This window comes from Eulemur rufifrons, chromosome 18 (assembly GCF_041146395.1).
Source record: "Eulemur rufifrons isolate Redbay chromosome 18, OSU_ERuf_1, whole genome shotgun sequence".
NCBI classification, from domain to species: domain Eukaryota; kingdom Metazoa; phylum Chordata; class Mammalia; order Primates; family Lemuridae; genus Eulemur; species Eulemur rufifrons.
This window is the reverse complement of record NC_091000.1, coordinates 13,468,701-13,494,718: the sequence shown is the minus strand read 5'-3', so window position 1 is coordinate 13,494,718 and position 26,018 is coordinate 13,468,701. Positions and strand designations below refer to the sequence as shown.

The window sequence follows — 26,018 nt, the reverse complement described above, 5'->3', positions numbered from 1 at the left end:
CCATGTACCCAAAACAAAGTCTAGGGAGACTTGGAGGGAGGAGACAATTGCTCCACTCAAAATTCTTTATATATATATTTTGAGTATATTGATACATCACCGTTCATATGAACTTCTATAACAGATGATTCATTGGATAGGGTATGTTCATCCATTTTCACTTTTAGATTTCTTCATTTATAAAAATGTTTAAATATACTTATATGTATATTAACATATATTATATACCCATAAATATATGTAAAAATGTACATATTTTTAGTTGTAGAAATGCTTAATATTTGTTGAGAATTATGCTGTGCAGAAGTGCTCATTAAATTCTCACAGTAACCCTACCAGGTAGGTACAGCTATTACCCCTAATGACACGTGGGGAAACTGAGGTTTAAGGACGTTAAGTAACTTAGCCAAAGTCATAGATCTAATAAGTAAATATACCGCACTCAAAATTGCAAATAACTTGCTGTATTGATGATGCTTGTTTTTATTTTAATCGAAAGCATGGAGGCTGTGGTCTGACTGCTTTTAGCTTCCCCCCAAGTGCACTGCTGAGCCGAGCCGAAAGCCGGAGATAAACAGCGGGACAGGTGTTCCTTTAAGAGTGATGGGAGCTGTAACCCGAAGCCTCCTCCAGCGCGCGCCAGAGGGGTCCGGGAGGCTGCGCCCGGCGGTGCGCTGTGAACTCCCGCGGCTCAGGCCCGGCTCTTACTTCCAAAGTTGGAGCTCTCCTTAGTGGGAGGGGATGGGGTGGAGGGGGGACCAGTGACGTCACCCCCGAGCCGGGATAAAGCTCCCCCGCCGCGGTCCGGGACACTCCCGGTGGGCAGGGCCGCCCCTCGCTGCGCCCCGCGGAAAGCAGCGCCAGGAGGCATCATGCCCCAGACCGTGGTCCTCCCGGGCCCTGCGCCCTGGGGCTTCCGACTCTCGGGGGGCATCGACTTCAACCAGCCTTTGGTCATCACCAGGGTAAGCGTTTGCCGGTCTTGCTTTTGCAACAAGTCGGGGACTCTGGCGTCCGGGAGACGCAGGGGGGTCCCCGGAGCAGAGGGTAGTCGGGGAGCCCCGCAGGGCGGGCGGGACTGTGAGCCGGTGGGTCCTGGGCTGCGGCTCCCAGGTCGAGGGCGGCGGCGACTCTATGGCAAGTTGAAGTTTGGAGGATGCGGAGCGGCTTAGAGGGTTCACAAAGTCAGCTCAAAAGCTCTCCACATCCTCTCGGTCCCCAGCAACTTTCCGAGGAGAGGTCAGGTGACGGTGTGATTTCCCAGGGCTCAGAAAGGGCGAGGCTGCGAGGGCTGGGGTGCCTTCTCGCCCCCGACACCCTGTCTCCCTTCAGTCGCAAGCAGGTGGGGCCCGGGAGGGAGGTATGCGGTTATACGGTTATACGCCGCGGTTATTTCTTGGAGCTAGACGCGCATCCAAGCGTTTTCCTAGTCTGGATGAAAACGTCAGCAACAGCGCTGATCGCAGGGCACGACCTGGGCTGGCCAAATTGGAACCGTTCGTATCAGCCCAGACAGAGAAAATATTCCTAATGCGTATTCCTGAGTTTCCAGGCACGTTGAATAAATATTTTCCAAAGCTGGGAACTTGGCTTAGGAATCATCACCTATAACTCAAATTACAAAGAAAACTTGTCAGATAGTTTATTTTACCTGGTGGAAAGTAAGCACTCAGGCTAATAACTCTGAAACTAATACTTTAATATCAAAGTCAAGCTTTTCTTAATGTTCTCAGAAGTATTGTCTACTTGTGAAAAATAAAAAAGTAAAAATGAAACCTTCAGGGTTTCTCTCCTGTCAGTAAATTTCTGCAATTAATTCTAAAGCATTATTTGGTCTAGCTGATTTTTTTTCTAGCATAAGTGTTTTTCTTTAATAGAAAATTAATATTATTCTTTTAGTTATCACATATAAAGTATTTGAAACCTATTTAAAGGCATAAGCTTTCATAACATTATACTTTTGTTTTCAGAATATTATACTTTGTTTTCTTCTCTTTGCTGTTTGTATTGTATTCTATAAATGTGTACTTTGTAATCTGATTGCTCATATAGATTTTGAACAAAGTAATACCTTTCAAATTCTGTTCTATTTATAGATGTCTATGAGATTTGGGAACCAATGTCCTTTTTAAAATTTCTCAAAGCATGTATCATATAGAAGTATACAATGAAACATTTCAAGCTTTGTTTTACATTTTTCAAAAATATATAAACACATCTGACATGTGTTTTTATATGAGACATGATGACTGTTTAACCCACCCCCAAAAATGTTCCTAAGTAAAGTAAGCAGAAAATGCTTCAGTGATCTGGGCCAAGCAATTCCTTTTATAGATTTACCAAAGAAAACAGTTTCCATTATCTCTACTAAGAAATATTTTCAGTTCAGAGTATAGTTTTCATTTGTTTATATTAAATGAAATAAGCTTTTGAATCCTAACAAAGAATATATCATATTTATATTAAATCATAAATAAATAATTTTGTCACAAAAATAATTTAAAAGATTTAAAAAGAAGTATTTTGCCGATACTGTGTAATGTGTCAATATAATTTAATCGTATGTTTGAAATTTTAAGTTGTTGATAATATAAACATTTATTTTAAAGCAGTACTTACATTCTGGAGTTGGACAACAGAAGCTATTGGAAATATATTTGATATAATGACAATTATTAACTGGGAAGCCAATTCTGTCTGGAATTTCTAACTCGTGACTAATTTATGTCACTCATTTTGACACTTGGTTCAGTAACAGTGCATGACCAGATGTGATTATTTCACTTGACTATGCCTTTTCTCTTTAATTAATTTAACTCCAGGAGAACAGGTAAAAGTAAACTGTTTTGTATCCCAAGTGTCCCCAAAGCTATGGACATAGTAGATTCTTATTGAATAAATGAATGCAATATGCACTTGAACTTTTATGCTTTAGTGAACACCTCGTTGAAAATATTTTCACTGAAATTTTAAGAACACTGAAAATTATTTAGAAAAAGTCTAAAAAGTTTTACACAAAAATAATTGTCAGTATTAGGTAGTAGAATTATTTTATTACTTTTATAATTTTTATATTATTTTTAAAAGTAGTGAATAAGGTTGTATGTGTGCTATTATACTCTTTTGCTTGCCACACGTTCTTCTAAGCTCTTTACACGCACTGACTCACTTAAATTTCACGATGATCTTATGACAGTAGTCGTAGTGACTTCCCCCTTTGCAGATGAAGAAAATGAGGCTTCAAAGGGTTCATTAACCTGCCAATGACCACAAGAGGTAGGACAGGATTTGATGCCAGGTCTGGCTGCCTCCAAAGTCTGCATTCTGAAGTCCACTCATGTGAAAAATTCCACTTATTGTCACAATATTTCTAAAGAGGTGTTTTGTGCCATCCAGCTCATCACTGGTCTTGCTGATTTTATGTCTTCAAGATCTACCACTTTCCATTTTTTTCTACCACTGTTCCTATTCGAGATTTCCTAACTTCACACTTGGACATTTGTCTCCGCCTCCAGGAATTCCCCCTGCGTATTCTTACCAGCCGTCTTTGGAAAATGTAAAGTTGCTTCTCTCTCTCCCATTCTTAAAAATCCTTCGGTGGCATCACCAGTTTATAGGGAATAGAACTCACGGTCTTTAGCATAGAGTTCATGGCTTTTCACCATCTGCCCTCCCAACTTTCGTTTCCTACTCTCCTTCGTCCCTCTCTCACCCTTCTGTCTCCCTTTCCTCCTCTCACTCCACGCCAAGGCAGTGGTGCTGCTACTCTGCATGGATTAGGATTCTCTAACATGTCTGCTCCTGACATTTCCTCTCCCCACGCACCCCACTGTCCTCTATGCCTACGGAAACCCATTCAAGTGCCTCTCCCCCAGCTTTCTCCCTGTGACAACCATTTCATCCGTTTGATTACCATAGCTTGTGGCCTATGGCCTCTCCTTGCATACATCTGTCTCCCACCAGACTGCGTGTTCTCTCAAGGCAGAACTTTCTAATTTGGGGGCCGCTTAGTGCCTAGCACAGTACCTAGCACATTGTATATGCTGTAGAATAAATATAGACACAGTATGACCAATTGACTAGATTGTTCACTTTTTATATAATTTTGTTATCATAAATAGTGCAGAATGTGTTCTCAGAAATATTCTACAATAAAGATAAATGAGAATTGTTTTATTATTACTTGATTTGTCAATGTTAGATAAGTTCTTAAGAATACAAAGAATTGAAATACCAATGTCCACTCTCAGTACCACATAAGAAGTCCCATAAATGAGATGTATTTCCTCAAGTCCATTAAACCAACCTTTTCCTCCTACAAACTATGCCCTTCCCTCCCTGCCTCACACTATACAAATACAGACTATAGCAATACTCCTAGACGATGGAGCTCCAGCCAGAGTTTGTGGAAGGGTGACAGATAGAACTCTCTCCATCAATTGAAACTACAGTTCACAAAATTAGGACAAGGGGCGCCACCCCATAACTGTTTATAATCCAGTTAATCATCCAGATGAACTTTGTATCATAAAAAAAATCAAAAGTAAGGCAAATCAAACACCAGACATTCTCAAAACAAATTTAGCAATTGCTTGTGATACACACAATTTGTAGGAAAGCATGTTCTGGGCTGTAAGTGTGTGCTATACTTTGTGTAATATAAAATATAAGCTTTGGATGTTCAGTTTAGTGGGGGAGTAGTTGTTATTTCAAACACCGTGTATAACTGACCTAAGCATTTCACAGAGTAAGTTTTAAGGTTCACCTCTCTAAGTGAGCATCTGTTCTCTTTCTTGCAAGAAAGTTCTAAGGAGTCTCTCTCTTAAGTTTTTGGACCATCCAGAAGGTGGATCTACTCTTACAGACAGTTACAAATTTTCTTTCACAAAATTCCTGGGGAGTATGATAGTGCCCCTTGCCCCTTACCCGAGAGGGATACATTCCAAGACCCCACCAGTGGGTGTCTGAAACTGAGACTAGTACCAAACCTTATATATGCTGGGTTTTTTCCTATACTTACATACCTGTGATGAAGTTTAATTTATAAATTAGGCACACTCCTCTTGCACTTTGGGGCCATTATTAAGTAAAATAACGGTGACTTGAACACAAGCACCACAATACGATGACAGTCGATCTGCTGACACAGCTACTAAGTGACTCAGGGGCAGGTAGCATCTATAGTGTGGATATGCAGGACAACGGGACAATTCATGACCTGGGAGGGACGGAGCAGGATGGCTGTGAGATTTCACCCCACCACTCAGAACAGCACACAATTTAAAACTTATGCATTGTTTATTTCTGGAACTTTTTGTTTAATATTTTTGGACAGAGGTTGACCACAGGTAACTGAAACCTCAGAAAGCGAATGGCAGATAAGGGAGGACTAGTGTGCAGTACAAGCTTCTTTTGTGTACGTGACTTAAAACGATTGTGTACGTCTGATGCCAGTTTGTCTCTCTCACAATCCCTCTTTCCCTTCTTCACATCTCCCTCCTGCCTGTCCAGAGCACACCCAGGATGGAGACTGTGGTAACTGAGAATGCTATATGGACTTGGGTACCAACACAGTAAATGTTAGTGTATTCTTAAATTTTGCAGACTTTAACATAGAAAAGTGTATGACTTTATTATACACTGGATTTGAAATTTAAACTTTTAGAAAGGACTGTTTGCAGTTGAATGTAATTCTTTTCCAGGCCAAAGCAAATGTAGTGGAAAGGTTGATGTGAATAAAAACCTATTTAATTTTGTTCTAACAAAGACCATGTCTACATGAAAGCACTGGTTCATGTGTTCATAACATTCGTACATCCCACAAATACCTATTACTTGCAGAATGTCTTATATGTGAAGGGCACTGTGAGGAAACAGTTATAATTTAGCTGGGTTTCCATCTCCTGAGAAGCTCATATTTCAGTAGAAGAGAAAGGACATGTACATAACTTGCCATGATACAAACCTTTCCAGGATTCTACCAGAAAAGTATGGCCAAAGAGATAGGAGGAGTCTGGGGAAAGACCCTAAGCAATCTTCTTATACTTTCTGAGCATCAGTTTTTTCATCTTAATATAGAAATAACTATTTTGTAAGATTATCTTAAGAAGTAAGCAAGATATTAGTTCTCTATAATAATACAATAATAGTTCTCAACCCTGGCAGCATATTAAATAAAACCACCCAGAAAACTTTCGAAAATCCCCATGCCCAGATGCTTGCAGACATTCTCATATAGCTGGCATCAGATATGTTTCAAGAAATGTCATTTATAGCCAGGTGTTGCAGGGCTTTAGATTCTAGGGAGGCATATGGAATTTATTAGGTAGGTATGGAGAACAACTGAATGATGGGGTTTCTCATGATTTCCAGCCATGCAACACTTCAGTATATCCTTGTCTTGTGCCATAACTATTTCAATAATTTTCATTCTTAACATAAAAATCACATCAGGGCCATATCTTCAATTTTTCTTATGTCTCCCACATCAATAGAAAATTATAGATGCTTTATAAATTAGTTTTTTTCCCCAGATGGACCCAAGTAATAGGTTAATGTGAATAATAGAAATGATCTGAGGCACTCGTTAAAAACACAAATTCCCTGGCTCCTTTCCTAGAGATTCTGATTCCTGATCCCGGGCATCTGGAGTAGGATTGGAGCCTATATGTTGAACAAGGACCCCAGGTGACCCTTATAATCAGACAAGCTTGAAAACATGGTGCTAAGTGATTGATTGCAGTACCATGTCCGACTCTCTCTCTAGTACTTTTGATATTTGAGACCGCAATGAACCTAAATAATAAACAATCCATTGAAAAACTCTATGCCTCATTTCAAGATCTCTCTTCTCCTAATTTGTGAAAACATAGTAATAATAAACTGTGAATAATAATATAATATAAGATAAGAATATTATAATATAGTGGTAATCTAAAGTAATGTTGGGAAATAATAGATTGTTATGATTAAATATAGTTTAACTCACTAAAACCAGGTCAATTTGGCAGTCTGATCACTAGACAAGCTCAACTTGAAAACTAGGAAGAAGTAAATGCGTCATGTTTTCTTCTCTCTCATCCCTCTCTCTACGTCATTTTTTTCTTCCTCATCAACTCCCTCCTTGGAGGTCCGTGGACAGCATGACCAGGTTGAATACAAAGTCAGAAGTGGGTTCTGGCCATCACTGTCAACACCTTTCCTAGCTAACTTCTGAAAGATCTGGTGACATAGCTGTACAGCTGCTCCCAACTTAGTGGGAAGCCACAGGTTACTTAGACACCTCTTCTCCTCTGAAAAATGGAGGCAGTCTTCTCTGTCCACCCTATCTTAGAGAGTTGTTCTAACAGTCAAAGGTGTGAGAAGGAACTTTGCAAATATAACATTTTGCATAAATATAATATGGTATTATTACCTTTAGTATTAATATTGTTATTAATAATAAATTTTAGTAATATTTAATATCTAAGATCTCCAAGTTAGATATTCAATAACTATTCGATATCTAAGTTCAGATATCTCTGTTGAAAATGGATATAGACACACACACACACAACTCTACCTTCCACCCATCCTAACTCAAGCCAAAAAAAGTTAAGCTTTTCCAAGTCAAGATTGAGTGTTACATAATTTAAATCTATTTAAATATATTAGAAAAGCTAAGTCAGGCTTTAAAAGCAAACACATTGAGACATACTTTATCATGTTTTAACTCAAAGAAAAGCATTCTGGTCTTAGAAGTTTAAAAATAGAAAATACTGATTTTGACAAACTATACCAGAGAAAATTAAAAGTTTAAGATTATTTTTATCCCTACAATTCACATTGGGGATGGAAACTTCTGTTCTTCTAACAGTTCTGGGTCTAGGAGAATTTCTAAATGGAAAACATGTATGAAATGCCTCCCAAAGGCTAAGATGTAATAATCCCCAATGCCTCCACCCAGCTTCTATTAACTGTTCCTATTGGAAAATCATCACTGTCACTATAGTGAGATGATCATAGAAATAAAGTAAATACAATAAACATTTTAGTGATGAGGCATAAGATCTAGGACACTTAAGAATTTATTATTTTAGTAATTTTATTTATTTAGATGAACGTGGATCTCTGTTAGAACCACCAAGTTAAACAGATAGCTAGAATAAGCAAATAAAGAAAAAGCAAATGAATTAATGACTAATCCTCAAGTAAAGCATTAGGAGCAATCTAGTTTATTCCTGAAGCAATTTGAGATTTAAGTCAAGTTCTAGGTATTATTCTGCTCTAACTAGTGGGAACATAACAATGATAGGTTGACATTAATAGCCATAACCTTTGGGTATATGGGAACTAACACTTTTTTCTACAAGCTATGATTTAAATGACCTTTTTGTTCATCCTTCAATTAATTATTCATTAATTCTAAATACTAGGGTATATACTATGAAGTATTAGAAATATACATAATATTATACATGTCCTGAAGTGCTTCTAGTCTAGTTGGGAGGACGGGCAACGTATAGGTAAATAAACCAACATAAAGGGGTCATAAATAGTTTTCATGAAGGAAATGAACAAGGTGTACTGGCGAAGAATGATGCGAGAGGAACTAGAGAAGCTACTTCACATGGTAGGGGAAGTCTCTCTGAGAATGTAGCCTTTGAGCCAAACCTAATGTCTGAGCAGGAGCACCCAGGTGAAGCGTGTGGGAAGCATTTCAGGCAGAAACAACACTGCGTATAAAGCCCCAAAGAAAGTACAGGCTAGACCTGTTTGAGGAACTGAAAGGAAATCAGGAGGAATAAGGTGGAGCAGGAATGATATAAGATGCTATGAGAGAAGTAGGCAGGGTAAGATCCATGTGAGCCTAGGAAGACGAATATAGTTGGGATTTACCCAGGCAAATTGGGAGTAGGTACAGCAGTCAAAAAAATCGTTGCCTTTAACTGAATATTCAAAATAGTAATAATTTCAAATTTTCTATTTTTAAGCATTTAATAATATGGAAAGCCTTATTTCCCCATATCCCATATCCTTAAGTATTCTTTTCATTCCTACCCCCCACCACCCCAAAAGTGGCTTTCCTACAGACAGCGTAAAATTGGATCTTGCTTTTCTACCTAGTTTGACAATCTCTGTTTTTTTAATTGGTGTGTAGACAATTTACATTTAATGTAATTACTGATATGGTTTAATTAAAATCTACCATCTTGTTAGTTGTTTTCTGTTTATTTCATCTGTTCTTCATTCATAGAGAAGAGACCTTGAGCGAATACAAACTTCCCTTGTATCTGCAGTTTTCAGGGGTTCTATACACTCATGCTAACTCAATCTTTAGCAATTTGTTAATAATTTTAGCTGAATTCTTCTTAACAGCTAGTATGGTGGCCACATCCTCCTCTGGGCTCTGCTACAGGTGAGCCCATGCTCATGTCTTATCTTTTCTTGGGAGCACCTCTCTTTCCTTAGATTTCAGGTTCATTACCTTATGACTTCAGCTCTCTAAAGAGTTCAAGAAAAGTTATAGTTTTGTATATTATCTGGCATCTTGTTGTTAGTGCAAGAGTGATTCTTTCTCTAGATTTCTACACCCTAGGTGTCCTATCTTAGTTCAGGCTGTTATAACAAACTTCAATAAACTGGATGGCTTATAAACAACAGAAATTTATTTCTCAGAATGCTAGAGGATGGAAGTCTCAGATCAGGGTACTAGCATGGTTGGGTTCTGGTGAGGGACTTCTTCCAGGTTGCAACAGCTAACTTCTTGTTGCTTCCTCACATGGTGGAAAGAGAACAGAGAGCTCTCTGAGGTCTCTTTTATAAGTGCACCAATCCCACTTCTGAGCCAATTAGCTCCCAAAGGTTCCACCTCCAAATACCATCACATTGGGGGTTAGGATTTCACCAGATGAATTTTGGGAGGCCGGAAACTTTCAGCCCATTGCATGACTTTTGTATGAATTTTAAAGACGATAAATTATAGGGATATTAAAGCAGTTTCAATTTAAATATAAAAGTTGACTAAATTTAGTAAAACTTTATTCCCAAATAGAGACTTACGGGTGACAAAAAGCTAAAAAACAAATTATTTTTTAAATGAAGAAAACATGATTCAGACAGAGTTATGCAAGATGTTTTAAAAGAGAATAACAGATGCAATGATAGACAAAATGTGGTTAGTAAGAAACAAAATTATTTAACATGATGTAAAAATAGAGCTAACACAATTGACCAATTAAGAGTTATTGTAAGTTAGATTTAAGATTTTCTGCCCAGTGAAACATTACAGACGTTACCAGGCTGAAATTAAAATGTCAGGCACAAAATTCAAGAAATTGCAGGACGCTGGTTTTTAAATGGTGCCCTGATTTCTTCCAGATTACGCCAGGAAGCAAGGCGGCAGCTGCCAACCTGTGTCCTGGAGATGTCATCCTGGCCATTGATGGCTTTGGTACAGAGTCCATGACTCATGCTGATGCGCAGGACAGGATTAAAGCAGCAGCACACCAGCTGTGTCTCAAAATTGACAGGTGCTCCTTAATTAATGGTGCTAAAATCTGATCTGTTTTGCAGGAGAACCTGAACCAGAACTATAAATGGTTTCATCTTCCCAGTAAGGAGTGTCCCAGGGCCTAGAATTTTGACTGGCTTTTTTATATATCAGCTACTCTCATCTGCTTTTCACTAAAGTCAGTCAATCTAGTAGTTGTTGGCAAATCATTTCTAAACAGAATTCTCTGGAATGTCAGAATAATGAAAGAGGCTATGAGAATTTTTTTCCTGTACTAACCCAGGTAATTGACTATGAAAATAGAACCACTGGGCACATAAATATGGAACAGCGGGACTAGTTGTACTGCTGTTCTCAAGGTGGTAGAGAATGAAATGGAATTTAGAGATTTTCCTAAAAGAATCTCTTGACTTGCCAAAATGTGGTCATGTTCAAAATTAGTTGCTAATAATCTGTATGCCTTTGACTGTTTTGTACAGAATTCAGCCCAGAAGGTGTAAGAGTTCATGTGCAACATGAATGTGTTAGATACTGGGACATTTCTGACCAAAAAAAATTAATAAATTGAACCTGATCTCTTGCCATCAGATTCCTGATCTCATACTGAACCATGAAAATCATGATTTGTTATCATAGTGGATCTTTGTGTTTATCCCACTGCTATTGTATTCACAATCTTCCCTGCTGTGGTATGGAAGGATCAATTGATCCACCAATCTGTCATTTCATGGGGTGAAATAGATTCTTTCCCAATCTATGCGTAACCTGTGTTCTTGCCAAGCACGCAGTCCCTCAGTCCCAGGTAGATGCATGAGAAGGGTTGTACAAGGCACATTTCCTTGATGCCAATAGCACCTGGCAGATCACTCACTGTCTCCTGGGGTGGCCTGGGTAAGGCAGGAGGGAAGAAGAGGAGACTGAGAGAATTTACCTCCTGGTCATCTGCAGGACAGAGTTTCTCTCTCCTGTGCTGCTGCCCACAGGCATTGGAGGCCTACTTTCTCCAGAAACTGCACAGTGTACTCCAGGCAGTTTTGATCTAGTCTAGATTCCCCCAAAAGGACACTAAAAAATGTAAAACTAATTGGATGGCGAAATACAGAATAATAAGCAAAAAATTTGCTTTTGCTTAAATTAATAAGGGTTGCTAGTATTTTCACAAACACAGTGGGAAATTAAAGTATGCTAAAACTGGAAGTACCATGAGAATTTGGAGTTTACAAACTTCACTTTATTTACAGAGCAGAAACTCGCTTATGGTCTCCACAGGTGTCTGAAGATGGGAAAGCTCACCCTTTCAAAATCAACTTGGAATCAGAACCCCAGGTATGAATTTTAGAGCAAATGATATGACATTGTATTTTCTCTAAAGTGATGGGGACGCCTTCCAAGAGGAAAAGGAGGCGAATATACAAATTGGAACAAGTTTCACCTGATGAAGCAGTTGTCTGTCATTACTCCCTGAGATGAATTTATATTATCCATGTTTTCTTACATCAAGGAAAAGGGGAAGTGTATGTAGGTAAACATCGTGTTGAAAGACAAATATGTTCTCATCAGGAAGAATTTGGCTAAATCTACGTAGAGTCCACTTATTTGTTGTTTTTTTTTTTTTTTTTCATTTCTTATGATGGACTTCTGCCAAATGACCATGAGGCAATCTAAGAAGTTTAAGTTGTTAAAACAAAGCAAACCAAAAATAAGACCTACCATTTGAAACAGGTGTCTCTAATCTAACAGTCAGAATGAACTTCAATCCTTTGTGGTCTCGCCAGGTCTTATTTTACATCCTTCTTTAATTCTCAGTTCTGAGGTTCTATAATTGAGTTATTCTAGGAAAAGAGTTTTGCATTATGTTATCATGGTGATATGCTGCCAGTGTATCTGAATTACAAAAAATAAAGGATTTTCCCTGGAGGCAACTCTAATGAGCTAAATTAAACTAATCATCTGATGTGTATCTGACTATGTCTACTTGCAAAAGATCCAAATGACTGAAATTAAATCAAGCCTCGATTGTGATATACTAAAAAATATAATTAAGTAAAGAGTTTTAGAACCTCTACTTAGAAGCTTCTGAGGTTTAGAGATAAGTTTAATATCCCTTTTGAAACAAGTATTCCTACTAGACTGATTGGATACTCCCAATGTGTTGTTTTTCTATAAATCTAATGAAAATGAACTGAAAACATATGTATAATTAATGCTTTAGCAGGGTTTCTCCTGTCAGGATCATGAATTCCTGAATTTGTCCTTCAAATTTTCCACTTGTCTCCATAAACCTCTGTTTTCTTCTGCATAAAATAGTTATGGAATAATATAAGTACTTGTATCTCCTAGGGCTTCTCAAAATTAAATAAAATAATACAAGCAAAGAGTTTAGCACATTGGGTTGCTCATAGAGATACTTAAATAAGTGGTAGGTCTTGTTACGATTAGTGTGGTACTCCCATCCCAGGCTGGAATCAGAAAGTCTCCTGGCTTTTCTTGCTGAGGAGATAGGAAGCTGCCTATGTGGATAGGGCTTCCTAGAAGCCAGGAATGCCTTCCTTACTACAATTACAAGAGTCATTAAAAATTACGTGGACAAGCATCTAATAACTCATTTCCTCTAAAGATTATGTTACTCAGATGCTTCTTCTCCTGGAGGAATTATATTTTAACTGAAAATAAAGCTTTGGTCCCACCTTGACATTTTTGAAGAATACAGGCTAGTTCGTACAATGCCCCTCAGTTTGGGTTTCTCTGATGTTTCTTTATGATTAGATTCAGATTGTGCATTTTTGGCAATAATATCATAAAAGTGATATGCCTTTGTCTGGACATTACATCAGGGGTCCCATGATATTGATTTGACCCACTGATGATGTTAATTTTGATCACTTAGTGAAGGTGGTGGCTACCAATTTCCCCACTGGAAAGTTACTGTTTTTCCCTTTGCAATTAATCAATTATTTGTTGGGAAATACTTTGAGACTATATAAATATCCTATTCCTCATTAAACTTTCACCCACTAGTTTAGCATTCATTGCCTGAACCAACCATTACTAAGATTATTATAAACGAGTGTTTCAAAATTTGTTGTTATTTCTTCTTCATTTATTGGCTGGCATTCTACTATACAGAAGAGTTTTCCCTTCTCTCCCAGTTATTTATATAAACAAGGACACGTGGATTCTTATTTTATTCAATGGATTATATTGCGTTACTATCATTATTTATTTTGATGCTCAAATTGCCCCAGATTTCGCCAGAGCGAGTCCCTTCAAGACGGCTCCTGTGTCCGCCTGACGTATCTTCAACATTCTTCGAGCACTCCCTTACTTTCTGGAACATAAGGATATTCCAGATTCCGTTAATACTTTCTCTGCCCCAGCTCTGGAATTAAGCATTGCTTCAAGGAGTCTTGGTTCCTTTTAGTGGAGAATGGAATTGAGAAACCGAGATCTGGGTGCTTATTGCTACTGAAATGGCTTCTAGGCCCTCCAGACAGAAACATCTCTGTCCTCTATATGTAGGGGACATGCTGTCCACTCTCTAGTTAACAGGCCTGCCCAAGAATTTTCTTATTCTTTAGGGGAATGTACCTTTATTTGATTTGTTATTCACTACTGAATAGTGCCAAGACTCTGGAAAGTCACATACTAACTTGTAGATTTTTGTCTGGTACGGATACATATAATTTCTCTCAGGGAGAAAAATAAACCACAAAAACTAAACAAATCAATAATTTTTTTAAAAGGTGAAGATTAGGTTAAGGGCTGTGGCAGCTAGTCAGACGGAGCCTTTGAACATTCCATTAATTTGAGTCATGACTCACTCCTACTGGCATCCTCGCCAAGAGGCCAGTGTTTGAAAGGCTCAGAGATAAGAACAGTTTCAGCTCCTAATGGGCCACAGCCTTTCTACTCCCTCCCCATGGCCAGTTCACAGAACTTCGTACTTCAGGACAGGCATTCCCTATTCCCTACGCAAAATAGTTACATTGCAATTCATCACCCACTCTTTGAAAATCCTGTAGCATACACACTAGAACAAAATGTGGTGATAGAAATCAGATGGTGAATTTAACTTGTGGACTGAGATTGGAGAAAAGCTTAGCTATGGTTATAGGTTTTTGGTTTTTTTTTTTTCAAAATGACAACTCCAGAGCAATCTTCTGGACAACAAAGGTGTGTCAGTCAGAGAAACACATGCCGTTAATATATTGTGCTTTAAGATGTCCTTGTAGATGAACAGCAAAATGCCATTGAGCAATACAAAATTTGAATTCTTATTTCTCAACCCAAGTCAAATTTTATTTTAAGTTATGTGATTTTTGCTATTGGAATAAAATACTCTTTTTCATTTTAAAAGTAATATCTATTCATTAAAAAAAAAAAAACTATGTCCTACTATCCAAGCCCAGCCACAAATAATAAAATGCTAGTGTGTTTATTCCTGGTCTTTTTCCCTATGCATAGAGTTAGGCTGGGGGAAAATTTTCTTACACAGTTATAGTAACAGTTGATATAAAAAAAAAATTTTTTTTTAGATTTTTTTCATTTTTCCATGCTATCAATAAATAAATTCTATTTTCATGAATTAGACTTGAATCTTAGGCTTAAAGGAGTCCTTAGATGTTGTTTAGATCAACTCCCAGCAATTGAGTAAACTCCGTCCATGTAAACCTAAACACGGTCTATGAGCCGGCATATGCATTTTTCTGTACAAGGCATTTCTCTAGATTACAGGTATGTTGTTAGAGCTCTTGGTCCTTCTTCAAAGCTTACATCCTCAAATAAACCATTACCCTTATCTTTGTTTACTGTTAAACAGCTCAAAGGTATAAACGTGCCTATCACAATACAGGAAAGATGCTTTTCAGAAGCAAAAATGGTTCCAAACAAGAAGAAAACTGTTTCCATTTCCATATAAAAGATTGCATCCTTGCCATAGAAGATTTGATAATAAAGATGAACTTACATGCACAGTCAAGAAGTGTGTGGGTTGAAGTCATCTATATTTTCAGAAAATTAACCTTAAACCACAATGTTTTGGTAACTGGAAGGCAGCTTACACAAAACAACCTTTTATTATTACCATTTCCCCAAACTCTTCCCCAGTGAGATATGGGAGACAATTGAAACAGATCGCTGGAGAGAAAATGACTTTATTTTTCATTTGAGGGATGAGTGTAGGAGGGGGTGATTGTTCATAAATTTCAAACATGATGAAATATATAATTATTTCCTCATTGTGGCTTGATCAAATATATGATCACTTCATGTATTTGGTTCTCTTATATCCCCACCATTTTCTCATATATATATATATATATATATATATATATGATTTGACTCCCATTTTATTTGTCTATATGTGGAACTCAAACATGCTATTTCTGTTGGAGATAGCTCTGAATTATAAAGATTGCCTGAATCTTTATCTGTGAACAATTTCTCCACGCAAGAAGTTGAAAGGTGAACTGTCTTTGACTGGTATCGTTGCTGAAGTCATTCCAAGGACTTGGGAGACTTCTGTCCAGAGCTGCATTCTCCCAGCATCAGCAGAGTCTGTCAAGTTGCTTAGCTTTCCTTGGGGCAGCTCTAGTATTTCATTAATTCAAAATATTATTTCTTAATATAAGCTCCTAACATTTAAAAATAATATTTATAAATATATTAATTAATGGGAATGATTACTTATTGAATTCCTAAGAGATAAGAATTATTTATAGTTTTTTCTGGATAAACACAAGAGCTGGACTATATTAACTGCTGTATACATTTTATACTGTTATTTTCTGTTACTCATAATTTTTCCAGGAAAAATAAAAGGGAGTTAAAGTGGAACAGCCAACTTCTAATTGGTTTTGTCATTTGATTCAGTCTGACCATCAACAATGATGTAAGACTTGGACAGAATATTGCCTCCTCTTGGTGCCCTACTTAAATTTCTTGTTTACCTTTGGTGTATACACTTCATTGTGCTTTTTGGAATGACTCTCGAAGCCCATAAACTAATGCTTTGCAAAGCCTAAATAAAAACGTTTGCAGCCTGTATTAAAAACACTTCCTTTTATGATCTGTGTAGAAAATAGAATTTTTTTTAACAAATTACACATTTGTGACTTTGCAATATTTATAACCAAAACTGGACATGGCAAAGAAAAGGCTTGGAGCTGATTAACTGATGTGCTGCTACTTGGAGGTATTACTAGAGATTATTAATGCTCATACTTTTAGAGAAGTTGCCTAATGTACAGGACAATCACCATGTTTATTTATCATGTTAAGGCTAGGAAGAAATAAGAGCAGAGGCTGGTTTTTTTCCCCCCCACAAAGCCATTATGATATGTTAAGTAGTTTTTGCAAATTCTATTTACCAAAATCTTTAAGGCAGGCCATATTTTGTTTAGGGAATAAAAAAAGCGAAACTCCACAAAGCTTGAGTCATTCAGTCCTGCCTAATTCACTCCTTAATTAGCCTGAAAGATTTATAATCCACCAAAACTAAATTAGGCAATTAGGCAATTAGCCTTCTGTCTTCCTTCATATCAAAAAGACTTGAATCATGGCCATTGTCAAAATTTACAATTATTTCCAGTTCACTTTTTTCATGTCATGATAATGGCTAATCATAATGGTTAATCATAAAATACAACCAGTCCAAATTCATTACTGAATCCATTAAAACAATCAGATTGTACCACTATATAAATGTTTGGCTACACACATTTTCACAGGTTCTAGGATTTAGCATTTTTCTAAAGCTACCTTTGGTGGTTTTAGTCATTCTGCTACCTAATAGCAGCACCAATAATGTCACCCTAGCAGCGAGCTGTTATTATGAAGAAAAAAAGTTAAATGAACAAGGTAGAAGCATAGGCTAAATTGTATTCACCTCAGACCTGCTTTTCAGGTTTAGGAGGCTGTTAAAATGTGCTGCCCAAGGTTGGTGAGGGAACAGCAGTTCTTAACCCCATCACAGATTCCCAGGCACCATGGGATTTGGGGCGGCCCGAGTCAAAGACTTGGTAGGCTAGGATTTGAAGCTGCACCCCATTTGATTTGCCATAACTATTTTTTTAAAAGTAGCCTTTGCCCACAGGCCTAGATGGGAGAAGAGGGAGTATGTGTGAAGACTCCCTGCTCAAAAGAACCAAAAGAAAGCATTGTTCAGGTTGGGCCCCTACAGGAAATTGTTCATATTCTCAGACACAAGAATCTCTATGAAAACCTCTGGTTCTGCCTCTAAAAAAGAGAGACTGTCTCTTTTATTCTTCCTTCCTTCCTTCCTTCCCTCCCTCACTTCTCCTCTTCTTCTTCTTTCTTCTTCTCCTTCTCCTTCTTCTTCTCCTTCTTCTTCTTCTTCTTCTTCTTCTTTTCTTCTTCTCCCCCCTTCTCCCCCCTTCTCCTTCTCCATCTTCCTTTCTTTCTTTTTTTTTTTTTGAGACAGGGTGCCACTTTGATGCCTGGGCTAGAGTGCAGTGGCATCATCACAGCTCACAGTGGCCTCAAACTCTAGGGCTCAAGCGATCCTCCTGCCTCAGCCTCCCAACTAGCTTGGACCACAGGTGTCCACCACCATGCCTGGCTAATTATTTTATGTTTTGTAGAGATGGGGTCTCACCACGTTGCCCAAGCTGGTATTTGAACTCCTGGCCTTAAGCGATCCTCCCAAAGTGCTGAGATTACAGGCGTGAGCCACCGCACCTGGCCAGATAGTCTCTTTTTTAACAGAAAAGCACCATCCTTCAACTCACTCATCTGTAATGACAAGAAGAAAAAAATGATGTGAACAAGAATCTTACAGGATCTTTTAATTTTTTAATGAAAATGATCTCTTTCCAGTAACATCTCAACAATAATACGTTACATGTGCTATTCAACATCTGTGTGAAACACTGGTGGCACATTCACAGAAGTAAATGAGGTTGATGTGAATGTGTAAGTGAAAACATTGCTAAAAAGATTTATCTTGCTAATTCTGCCAATTTGAAAGGTTAGGAAAGAGAATTGGCTCATGCGTACTTTAACATTCTCTTGTGGTTTTCTTCTATTGTTTTGAAGAAAAGAATTGTAATGGCTTCACAAAATTATAAATCTATAGAAAAACCGCAAAATACTATTCCTACATTAAAAACTAATAATACAGGGTTTCAGATCATTCAGGCATATTTCAAACTCAGATTTTAGCACTCTGATGTTTGGTCCTTTCTCCTAAGCAATAAAGTGAAAATCCTTTTGTGAATCATATATATTAGTTACCTCTGAATTACTAACTTTAGTCTTTTGAGGACTAAACATGAAGAGTCCTTTAGGCACATAACATGAAATCATCACAGTAAAAACGAGGGGTTCTATAATACATATGTTATTCCTACTGTCAGAAAGAGTCTTTAAACTCTTAGCATTTCTCTAAAATGAAGAGTATAGCTTAATCCAAATTACAAATTTGTTTTTTTGTTGAAGATGTTTTTAAAAAACAGAATTATTTCTTGGATCAGTTAAAATGATGCGGTATAGTTATTCATAAATGCTCGTTCCCCTTCTGTTTTACTCTTCCACTTCTTAAAATAGAGGAAATTTATCAAGGTATTAATAGAAGAGAAAGCATATGGAAGTTCTACTTGAAAAAATATTAAGTGTAATAATTTTTTCTAAGCCAAAAATCTCATTTCTGACACAAAATTTCCCTATTCAAATGAGTCCTTAGAATTTCTTAAAGCTACAGATGAAAAAGTAGGCAGGGGGCTGACAAAAGATATCATACAATGTTTGCATTATTTTACAATATTTTAAATAAGGTCCCTTCCTTTGCACCTTAACGTTTGGTAGGTGAATATAGCACATGTAAATTTCAGAGAAAATCATGGAAAGGTTTATAGCTAACTCTTCCTCTAACCTTCCCATTAATCCTGTAGTATGTAAAGAAGCCTTTATTAACAGTAGCGACGCTGTGGGTTCTGCTCATTAACGGCTCTGTTGTACACTGTGTGGCTCTGTGTATTTTGTCTGCCATTGTACAGGAATTCAAACCCATTGGTACCACGCACAACAGAAGGGCCCAGCCTTTTGTTGCAGCAGCAAACATTGATGACAAAAGACAGGTAGTGAGCGCTTCCTATAACTCACCAATTGGGCTCTATTCAACTAGCAATATACAAGACGCGCTTCACGGACAGCTGCGGGGTCTCCTTCCTAGTTCACCTCAAAAGTAAGTATTGGCCACGGTGTACTTAACAATGATGATACGGTTTCTATTCCTTTCAAAAGTCCAGCTCTTGCTGTTTTGTTTTTACTTTCCTGAAGGCACTCTCACATTTTTTATTTTAAAGGCAGGCATCTAGAACATGGTGCTAATTGTTCTAAAGCCCAATCAGCCAGTTCCCGAACATTTAGCGACTAGATGGTCGAAAAGAAGAAATCATTCTGGTTCCATCACCACCCTTCTTGGTTATGACAATATTTGGTGGTAAATGATCCTCTCTGTACAGTTATCGCTCATTTAATTTTATTTTAAAAAATTCATCTTCCACTGAGAGACATTTTTAACCGTTTGTTTTTACAGGATGTGAACTACTTTGAACACAAGCACAATATTCGGCCCAAACCTTTCATAATCCCAGGCCGAAGCAGGTTATAAGCTCTGAGATTGTGAAGTTTGGAGTGCATGCTGCTTTATTTATTTATTTATTTATTTTTTCATTTTTCTGTAATGATTTGTATATATTCATGGGGTACAAGTGCAGTTTTGCTGCATTGACATATTGCAGTGTGGCGAAGTCAGGGCCTTCGGTGCATCACTGCAGCTACGCACATTGTACCCACCAAGCAACCTCCGCCATGCACCCGCATGCTTCCTTAATCAAGTCGTACTAATCACCCAGAGAAGCAACTTTTAGATGTGTGGCGTGGCTTTTCATTGTGAAGCTTACTTCAAAAGCAAAACAGAACAAACTCACTTAGTGGAGAACAGTAGCCAAAGAACCTCCATTTCCAAGAGTAAATATTGACAAGATTACAGAGCTGTGAAATTCTATGCAATCATCACGTATATTTATAGCTAATACACCTGTCGCTCTGGGGATTCCATCAAGAACACGGTGACCTTTGAGTCAGGCAAAGGTACTCTATCCCTGGTCAGGAAGGCCCTGCCAGCTGGAATGAAAATGGAACCCCCCTCACACCTCCCCATCCCCCAGGCACACGAGTGAAAGCTGGTGTCGCCTTGTATGTCTGAAAGACTCCAGTCAGCCCACCTCAGTGCCTGCTTCTCATGCACCTTCAAATTCCACTGATTCTTGCTCTTACATAAATGTAAATTTGCATTCTTATGGATCCTTGTAAAGGAAGAGGGGACACTTGAAGAGGCACTTTCCCACTTGAGTGAAGACAGGTAGAAAGTGAGAGTTGGGAGGGAGGGAAGTATCTCGGTTCTGCGTGGACAGCACTGAAGAACTCTGCCAATAATGAACGAGCTCTTGAAATTGATGCCCAGTGTTGCCACATCAGGACATAGTGACTGCAGGAAACCTCAACTCCATCCCTCCGACCTCAGCTCAGTCAGCCAGGGGAAGTCGGTGGTTAGGCTGGATTGATCCTAATGGGACATTGAATAATGGTTTACATCAGACGTCCCACCCACACTGGTGGCCCATAGGTGGATTCAACTCACAGACATGTTTTATTGAACCCTCCGTTGTTTTTTTAAAAATTGAATGTAAGTACCCTTAGATGGGACAGCTACTCACCAGCTTGTCCAAATGCCCATCTCTCCTAAGTGTGAGAGGGGCATTTTCATACACGTGTGACCCTCCTGGCCCCTGCAGACTCCCGGGCTTATGACGCCTGCTGTGGATGGTCAGTCGTCACTTGACAGATGATTTGCATGTTGAGACCTTTCAATAAACCACAGGCAGGGCCAGATGATTGTCTTAAAATAAGCCAGGCAATGTTTCCAATATCAGACCCAGCAAGGAGCCCTGGTGTGGAAGAGCAAGAAAAAGAAGCTAAGAAGACAATAACGACCAAATACATCTTCTCCCCAGCATGTGAGCTCTGGACCTGCAAGGTCTGACATTCAGCATTATATCCCCAGCATCCTGAAATTAGACAAAATAAACACTCAATAAATAAGCATTTATAAATAGACAAAATAAATGCTCAATAAAGGCCCATCCGATAAAGGAATAAAATCCTAAGAGTGCCCAGTAATATTTCCTGAGTGAGTAGCAAGAAGAATCTGAAGCTATCATCCCTCTCTCTGGCTTGCAACTCTGCAAAGTTCCTTTCTACTTCTCTTCGTTCCCTTTTTCCTGTTTTCCCTGCATCTTCTCCCTGTTTCTCCACTTCTAATAGCTTCTCCGCTCTATCGCACACCCAATAACATAACAACACTGGGTTAAAAGTCAAAATGTTGTTTTACTGGTGAATAAACATATATATAAATTCCCAAAGAAAGACAGTAAAATAAATTATGAGTACTTGCATTCTTTTGAGGTTAGCATGACTAAGTCCACTGACTCAAGCTATAGGACTTCAGCAGGCTTTAATAAAATGGTACAGTAGTGTAACACATATCCTGACTTTGCTACACGCCTATAATGCATTGAAGTTTACAAAAAGTCAGGGAAAGTCAGAGAGACCCAGGTATATAATCTCTTTCTTGTATGTTTTTATTTTAATTTAAACGTGCCAAGCCACTACTAAGTTTGTCATTTGAGGGTACCTTTTAATATAGCTGAATTTGGAGGAGGGGAGGGAAGGAACAAGAATGACAGGGTTTGCTTAAAAAACAAATGCCAGTGTACTAATCTTAACTCTGAAAATGCCTCTACCATCCCTCCTTTCCTCTGTGCCACCTCACTGTTTGCTCTGGCTTCTGAATTTCTTGTTCCCACCAAACGATTCTTCATCTAGGTGGAATTTTCAGTGGCTACATATAAAGCTATAATTACACTATTTTTAAAATATTTAAATTTATATGGGAAAGTAATAGTTTACTTATATGCAGGGTACATGTGACATTTTGCTGCAAGGATACAATGTATAATGATCAAATCAGGGTAACTGAGATATCCATCACCTCAAACCTTTATCATGTCTTTGTGTTGGGACCATTCCAAATCCACTCCTCCAGATATTTTGAAATATACAATTAATTCTAGTCACCCTCTAACTATACTATTAATGGACAACTTCTTTAATCAGAAGTAAGTTGGACATGCTAAATTTTTAACCTATTAATCTCCCTGGGGTTTTGCTACTAGTTCTTTTCATTATTTCATCATAATTGAAACATTTTAAAAGACTGGCATTTTTATGTGCAAAAATATAAAAGTTTTAAGGCTAAAGTTATCATTAAAAATATACACAAGGTATTTTAGATCCAAAATACAATTCCGTCAGTGGTTTTTGGACAAGTTTCTCCCAGAATCATGCCCCCCAAAAGTCTGTTCACACCCCAGGAAAATTAATTCTCTGTTGAGTGACCTATCTGGGCAGGAAGTAATTGAGCCCATCATCAACCTTACCGGTGGTCTCTCCAAGTAAGCCGACCTCAGGAAGCCTCATTAGCAGCACCCACCTTTCCAGTTCATCAGGAACATGTCGTGGGGACCTGTCATAATATCCACAGGGACTAAAGTTGTACTAAAGAGACTTAAAATTGTACCAGAAATTTATAAAAGATCATTCTTGTTTGCTTTGGGTTTAATCCCTATCTGTTTAATAGACATGGGCCCCTAAATAGAATGATAAAGGAACTAGGAAATAGAAGACACAATCTTTGCAAGCTTAACTAAAATTATGTTACACAAACACAAATATGTATAAGAACGCTAACAACAGAAAAAGAATACTAATTGCAACTATAAGATAAGACATATTTGTAAGTTCCAAATTGATGATAGTCTATCTGGTATCCAAAACTATGCCTGGCACACAGAGGAGTCAGAGGAGTCATATATGCTTGTTGGGTAGGTTCATTCATTATTTTAAGCCCAAAGTCTCCTAAGATTTAACTCAGTGTGTTAAATCCCTAAACTATAATTTCATAAGCTTCATTACACCCATGTCAAATCAATATGATCCTGTCTCAAGTACACTACAACTGAGAATGTGCTTCTATTCTTTTACCAGCTGAAATCAATTTCAAGAGCTAGGGTAGTGCTGAGCCTACAAAAATGGTGAATAGGCCTCTCGACATTTTGGTATGCGATCTAGCCAATACATAGATTGAGTTCTAAATAGGTTCTCAACAGCCAGGAAGTGAAGGAGCAAGCCTATTTTTACCTGCCTGGTCCAGGCTGTGTAGGTAGTTACACCAGGTAACATACGACAAAAAATGTTTTTAAATCCATTTAGTGACATGTGTTGTTGAGACTAATCAGGTTGTAATATTGATGAAGTAAAAAAAAAAAAATCACTGCCCAATATCCTTTTGGTTTTGGGGACTGGTTAGCATTAATAACTCTAGAGAGTAAATGCAAATGTGAGGCCATCCTCAGACCTGAGAGAAACACACCATAGAAATCCATTCTAACTGGACTCTAACTGGCAGGCATGATGCATGTTTATGTTAATACTAATGTTTCATTTTGCTTTGTCTTAAGTGACTACACTTTTAAAAAATATCCTAGTATATTCCAATTTCTCATAAAAATGCATCTCTCATGTTGCACTTAAAATGCACATAGAAAAATGACTTTTTAGTCACTGGCATGTTGGTTATAACTGATCTCCTATCCAGGTTCATATAGAATATAAAATCTCCCTAGTTCTTAAACTTGCATGACTGACCTTTCTGATATTTTAATAATATCAGGAGGAAATGAGATTCTTTAAAAGTAAATGAGAACTATGCATGGAAATATATGTGTGCTTCTGAAATTTTACATGAAATGTCTACTATGTATAAAAAATATATCTTAGCCCTAGATAGCATCGAAAGAGTCCAAGACCAACTTATTTGCCCTCTAATCATTAATTTCAAGGTGACAAGCATTTATTGGCTATTTCTAGAGCCTGTATTAAACCACTGAACAGTTCTTTAAAGTGTATTATTTACAAAATGAAAGAAAAAAATAGAAAATATTGAAATAATAACAATAAATTATATACAAAATAGCCTTCAAAAGTAATCTTTACCATATAACCTACAAGTTGCCAATTACTATTCAGTTAAAGTTCAATTGCATTACTGAAACATGCTTCTGATTTTGAAATGTGCAACCTAAATATTTGGATCTTCATGAGGCATATCCTGTTACTATTTATAAAGAATAATTTATACTTTAATTTCACATATTGCACTTCACAAATGTAAAGATATATCCAGTCAATGTAATTTCCCCCCCATCATTTGTGATGATAGTGTCAAGTTTTACATTATTTGGCCTATTTTTAAAAAGTGAGGATGGCCGCATCTTTTCTGCTTCCGTTATACGCAAGGTTTTCTACATGTGACCCTCAACTTCCATATTGACGGGTAGAACAGAGCCAAAAAATGCAGTATCACCTGCATGCTTTAATTTTATTAAACTTTTTTCAACCATGAAGTTTTCAACATCTTCTCTTTTTAAAATAAACTCTAGCCAGAAATGAACATTGCATTTTAGTTTGATATAATTCACTTCTTACTGTTGGTGTTCTATTCCTTTTAACCTCTCTGCACTTGTTCTCTGTGTTCTTCTGTCTGGATTGTCTGGTTCTCTGTGCCACCTGTGTGACGTGGTCATTAACACAGTGGATGCAGCACTCCCTCCGGTATTGACTGCGGCAGTGGACGCAGCACGCCTTCTTCTGTCAGTACTGTTAGTACCATTTGCCCAGGTGACTTGAAAGTTGCTGCTAAGATGGCCCCTAACATTCCTTTGGAAATGGAACTTCCCGGTGTGAAGATTGTCCATGCTCAGTTTAATACACCTATGCAGTTGTACTCAGATGACAATATTATGGAAACACTTCAGGGTCAGGTTTCAACAGCTCTAGGGGAAACACCCGTAATGAGGTAATATGAGTCTTTTTGAACCATGGGCATGTTAACTAAACACGTGGGCAATGTCAGCTTTACTGGTGTCTTTTAACATTGTCTTAACTGAAAGAAAAAGCAATGTGAAAAGCTTTTTAAAAATATAAATGATTTATTGCAACTGTCTAGGCCTGATGATAAAAGTGATTTGAGGTATTATCTTAGTAGAGCTTTATGTGACAGAGATCAATAAAATGAGACCACGTAAGGACGAAATGTATATGTCTCTTGAAAGCTGCGGTGTATTTTACAAATATCTGTTTTAATACTTCTCGAAGTTGATTTATAATCTACTATGCTCTGTCTTATAGTTTAGTCTTTCCTTGGGGAGTCAAAAATTGGGAAGGGGGTGAGAGGTTTAGAAGAATTTTATAAGAGATGATACCTATTATCTATCTGATGGTATCTTGTGAAGAGGTAATTATTTTTTCCATTTAAAATGTTTATCATGCATAAAGGTTTATAAGTGAATACCCTCAGGCTCTTAATGTAGATATTTAATATTCA

The 26,018-nt window shown here is 37.7% G+C and overlaps 1 protein-coding gene across 4 annotated transcripts in view; it reads left to right on the top strand.

Annotated features, from left to right (window-relative positions):
- Positions 1-834: 834 nt before the first annotated feature.
- PDLIM3 (PDZ and LIM domain 3) overlaps positions 835-26,018 on the top strand; it is a 30,666-nt gene continuing 5,482 nt past the window's right edge. The window contains exons 1-5 of one of the 4 annotated variants that reach the window (XM_069493668.1): positions 835-965; positions 10,360-10,511; positions 11,734-11,818; positions 20,049-20,116; positions 25,227-25,490. In XM_069493668.1, the coding sequence (XP_069349769.1) occupies positions 873-965; positions 10,360-10,511; positions 11,734-11,818; positions 20,049-20,116; positions 25,227-25,490 (662 nt within the window). In that variant the 5' untranslated portion in view covers positions 835-872. Of the gene's footprint in view, positions 966-10,359; positions 10,512-11,733; positions 11,819-19,506; positions 19,695-20,048; positions 20,117-25,226; positions 25,491-26,018 lie in introns of all 4 variants that reach the window. The other 3 variants (XM_069493670.1, XM_069493669.1, XM_069493671.1) reach the window with 3 other exon arrangements.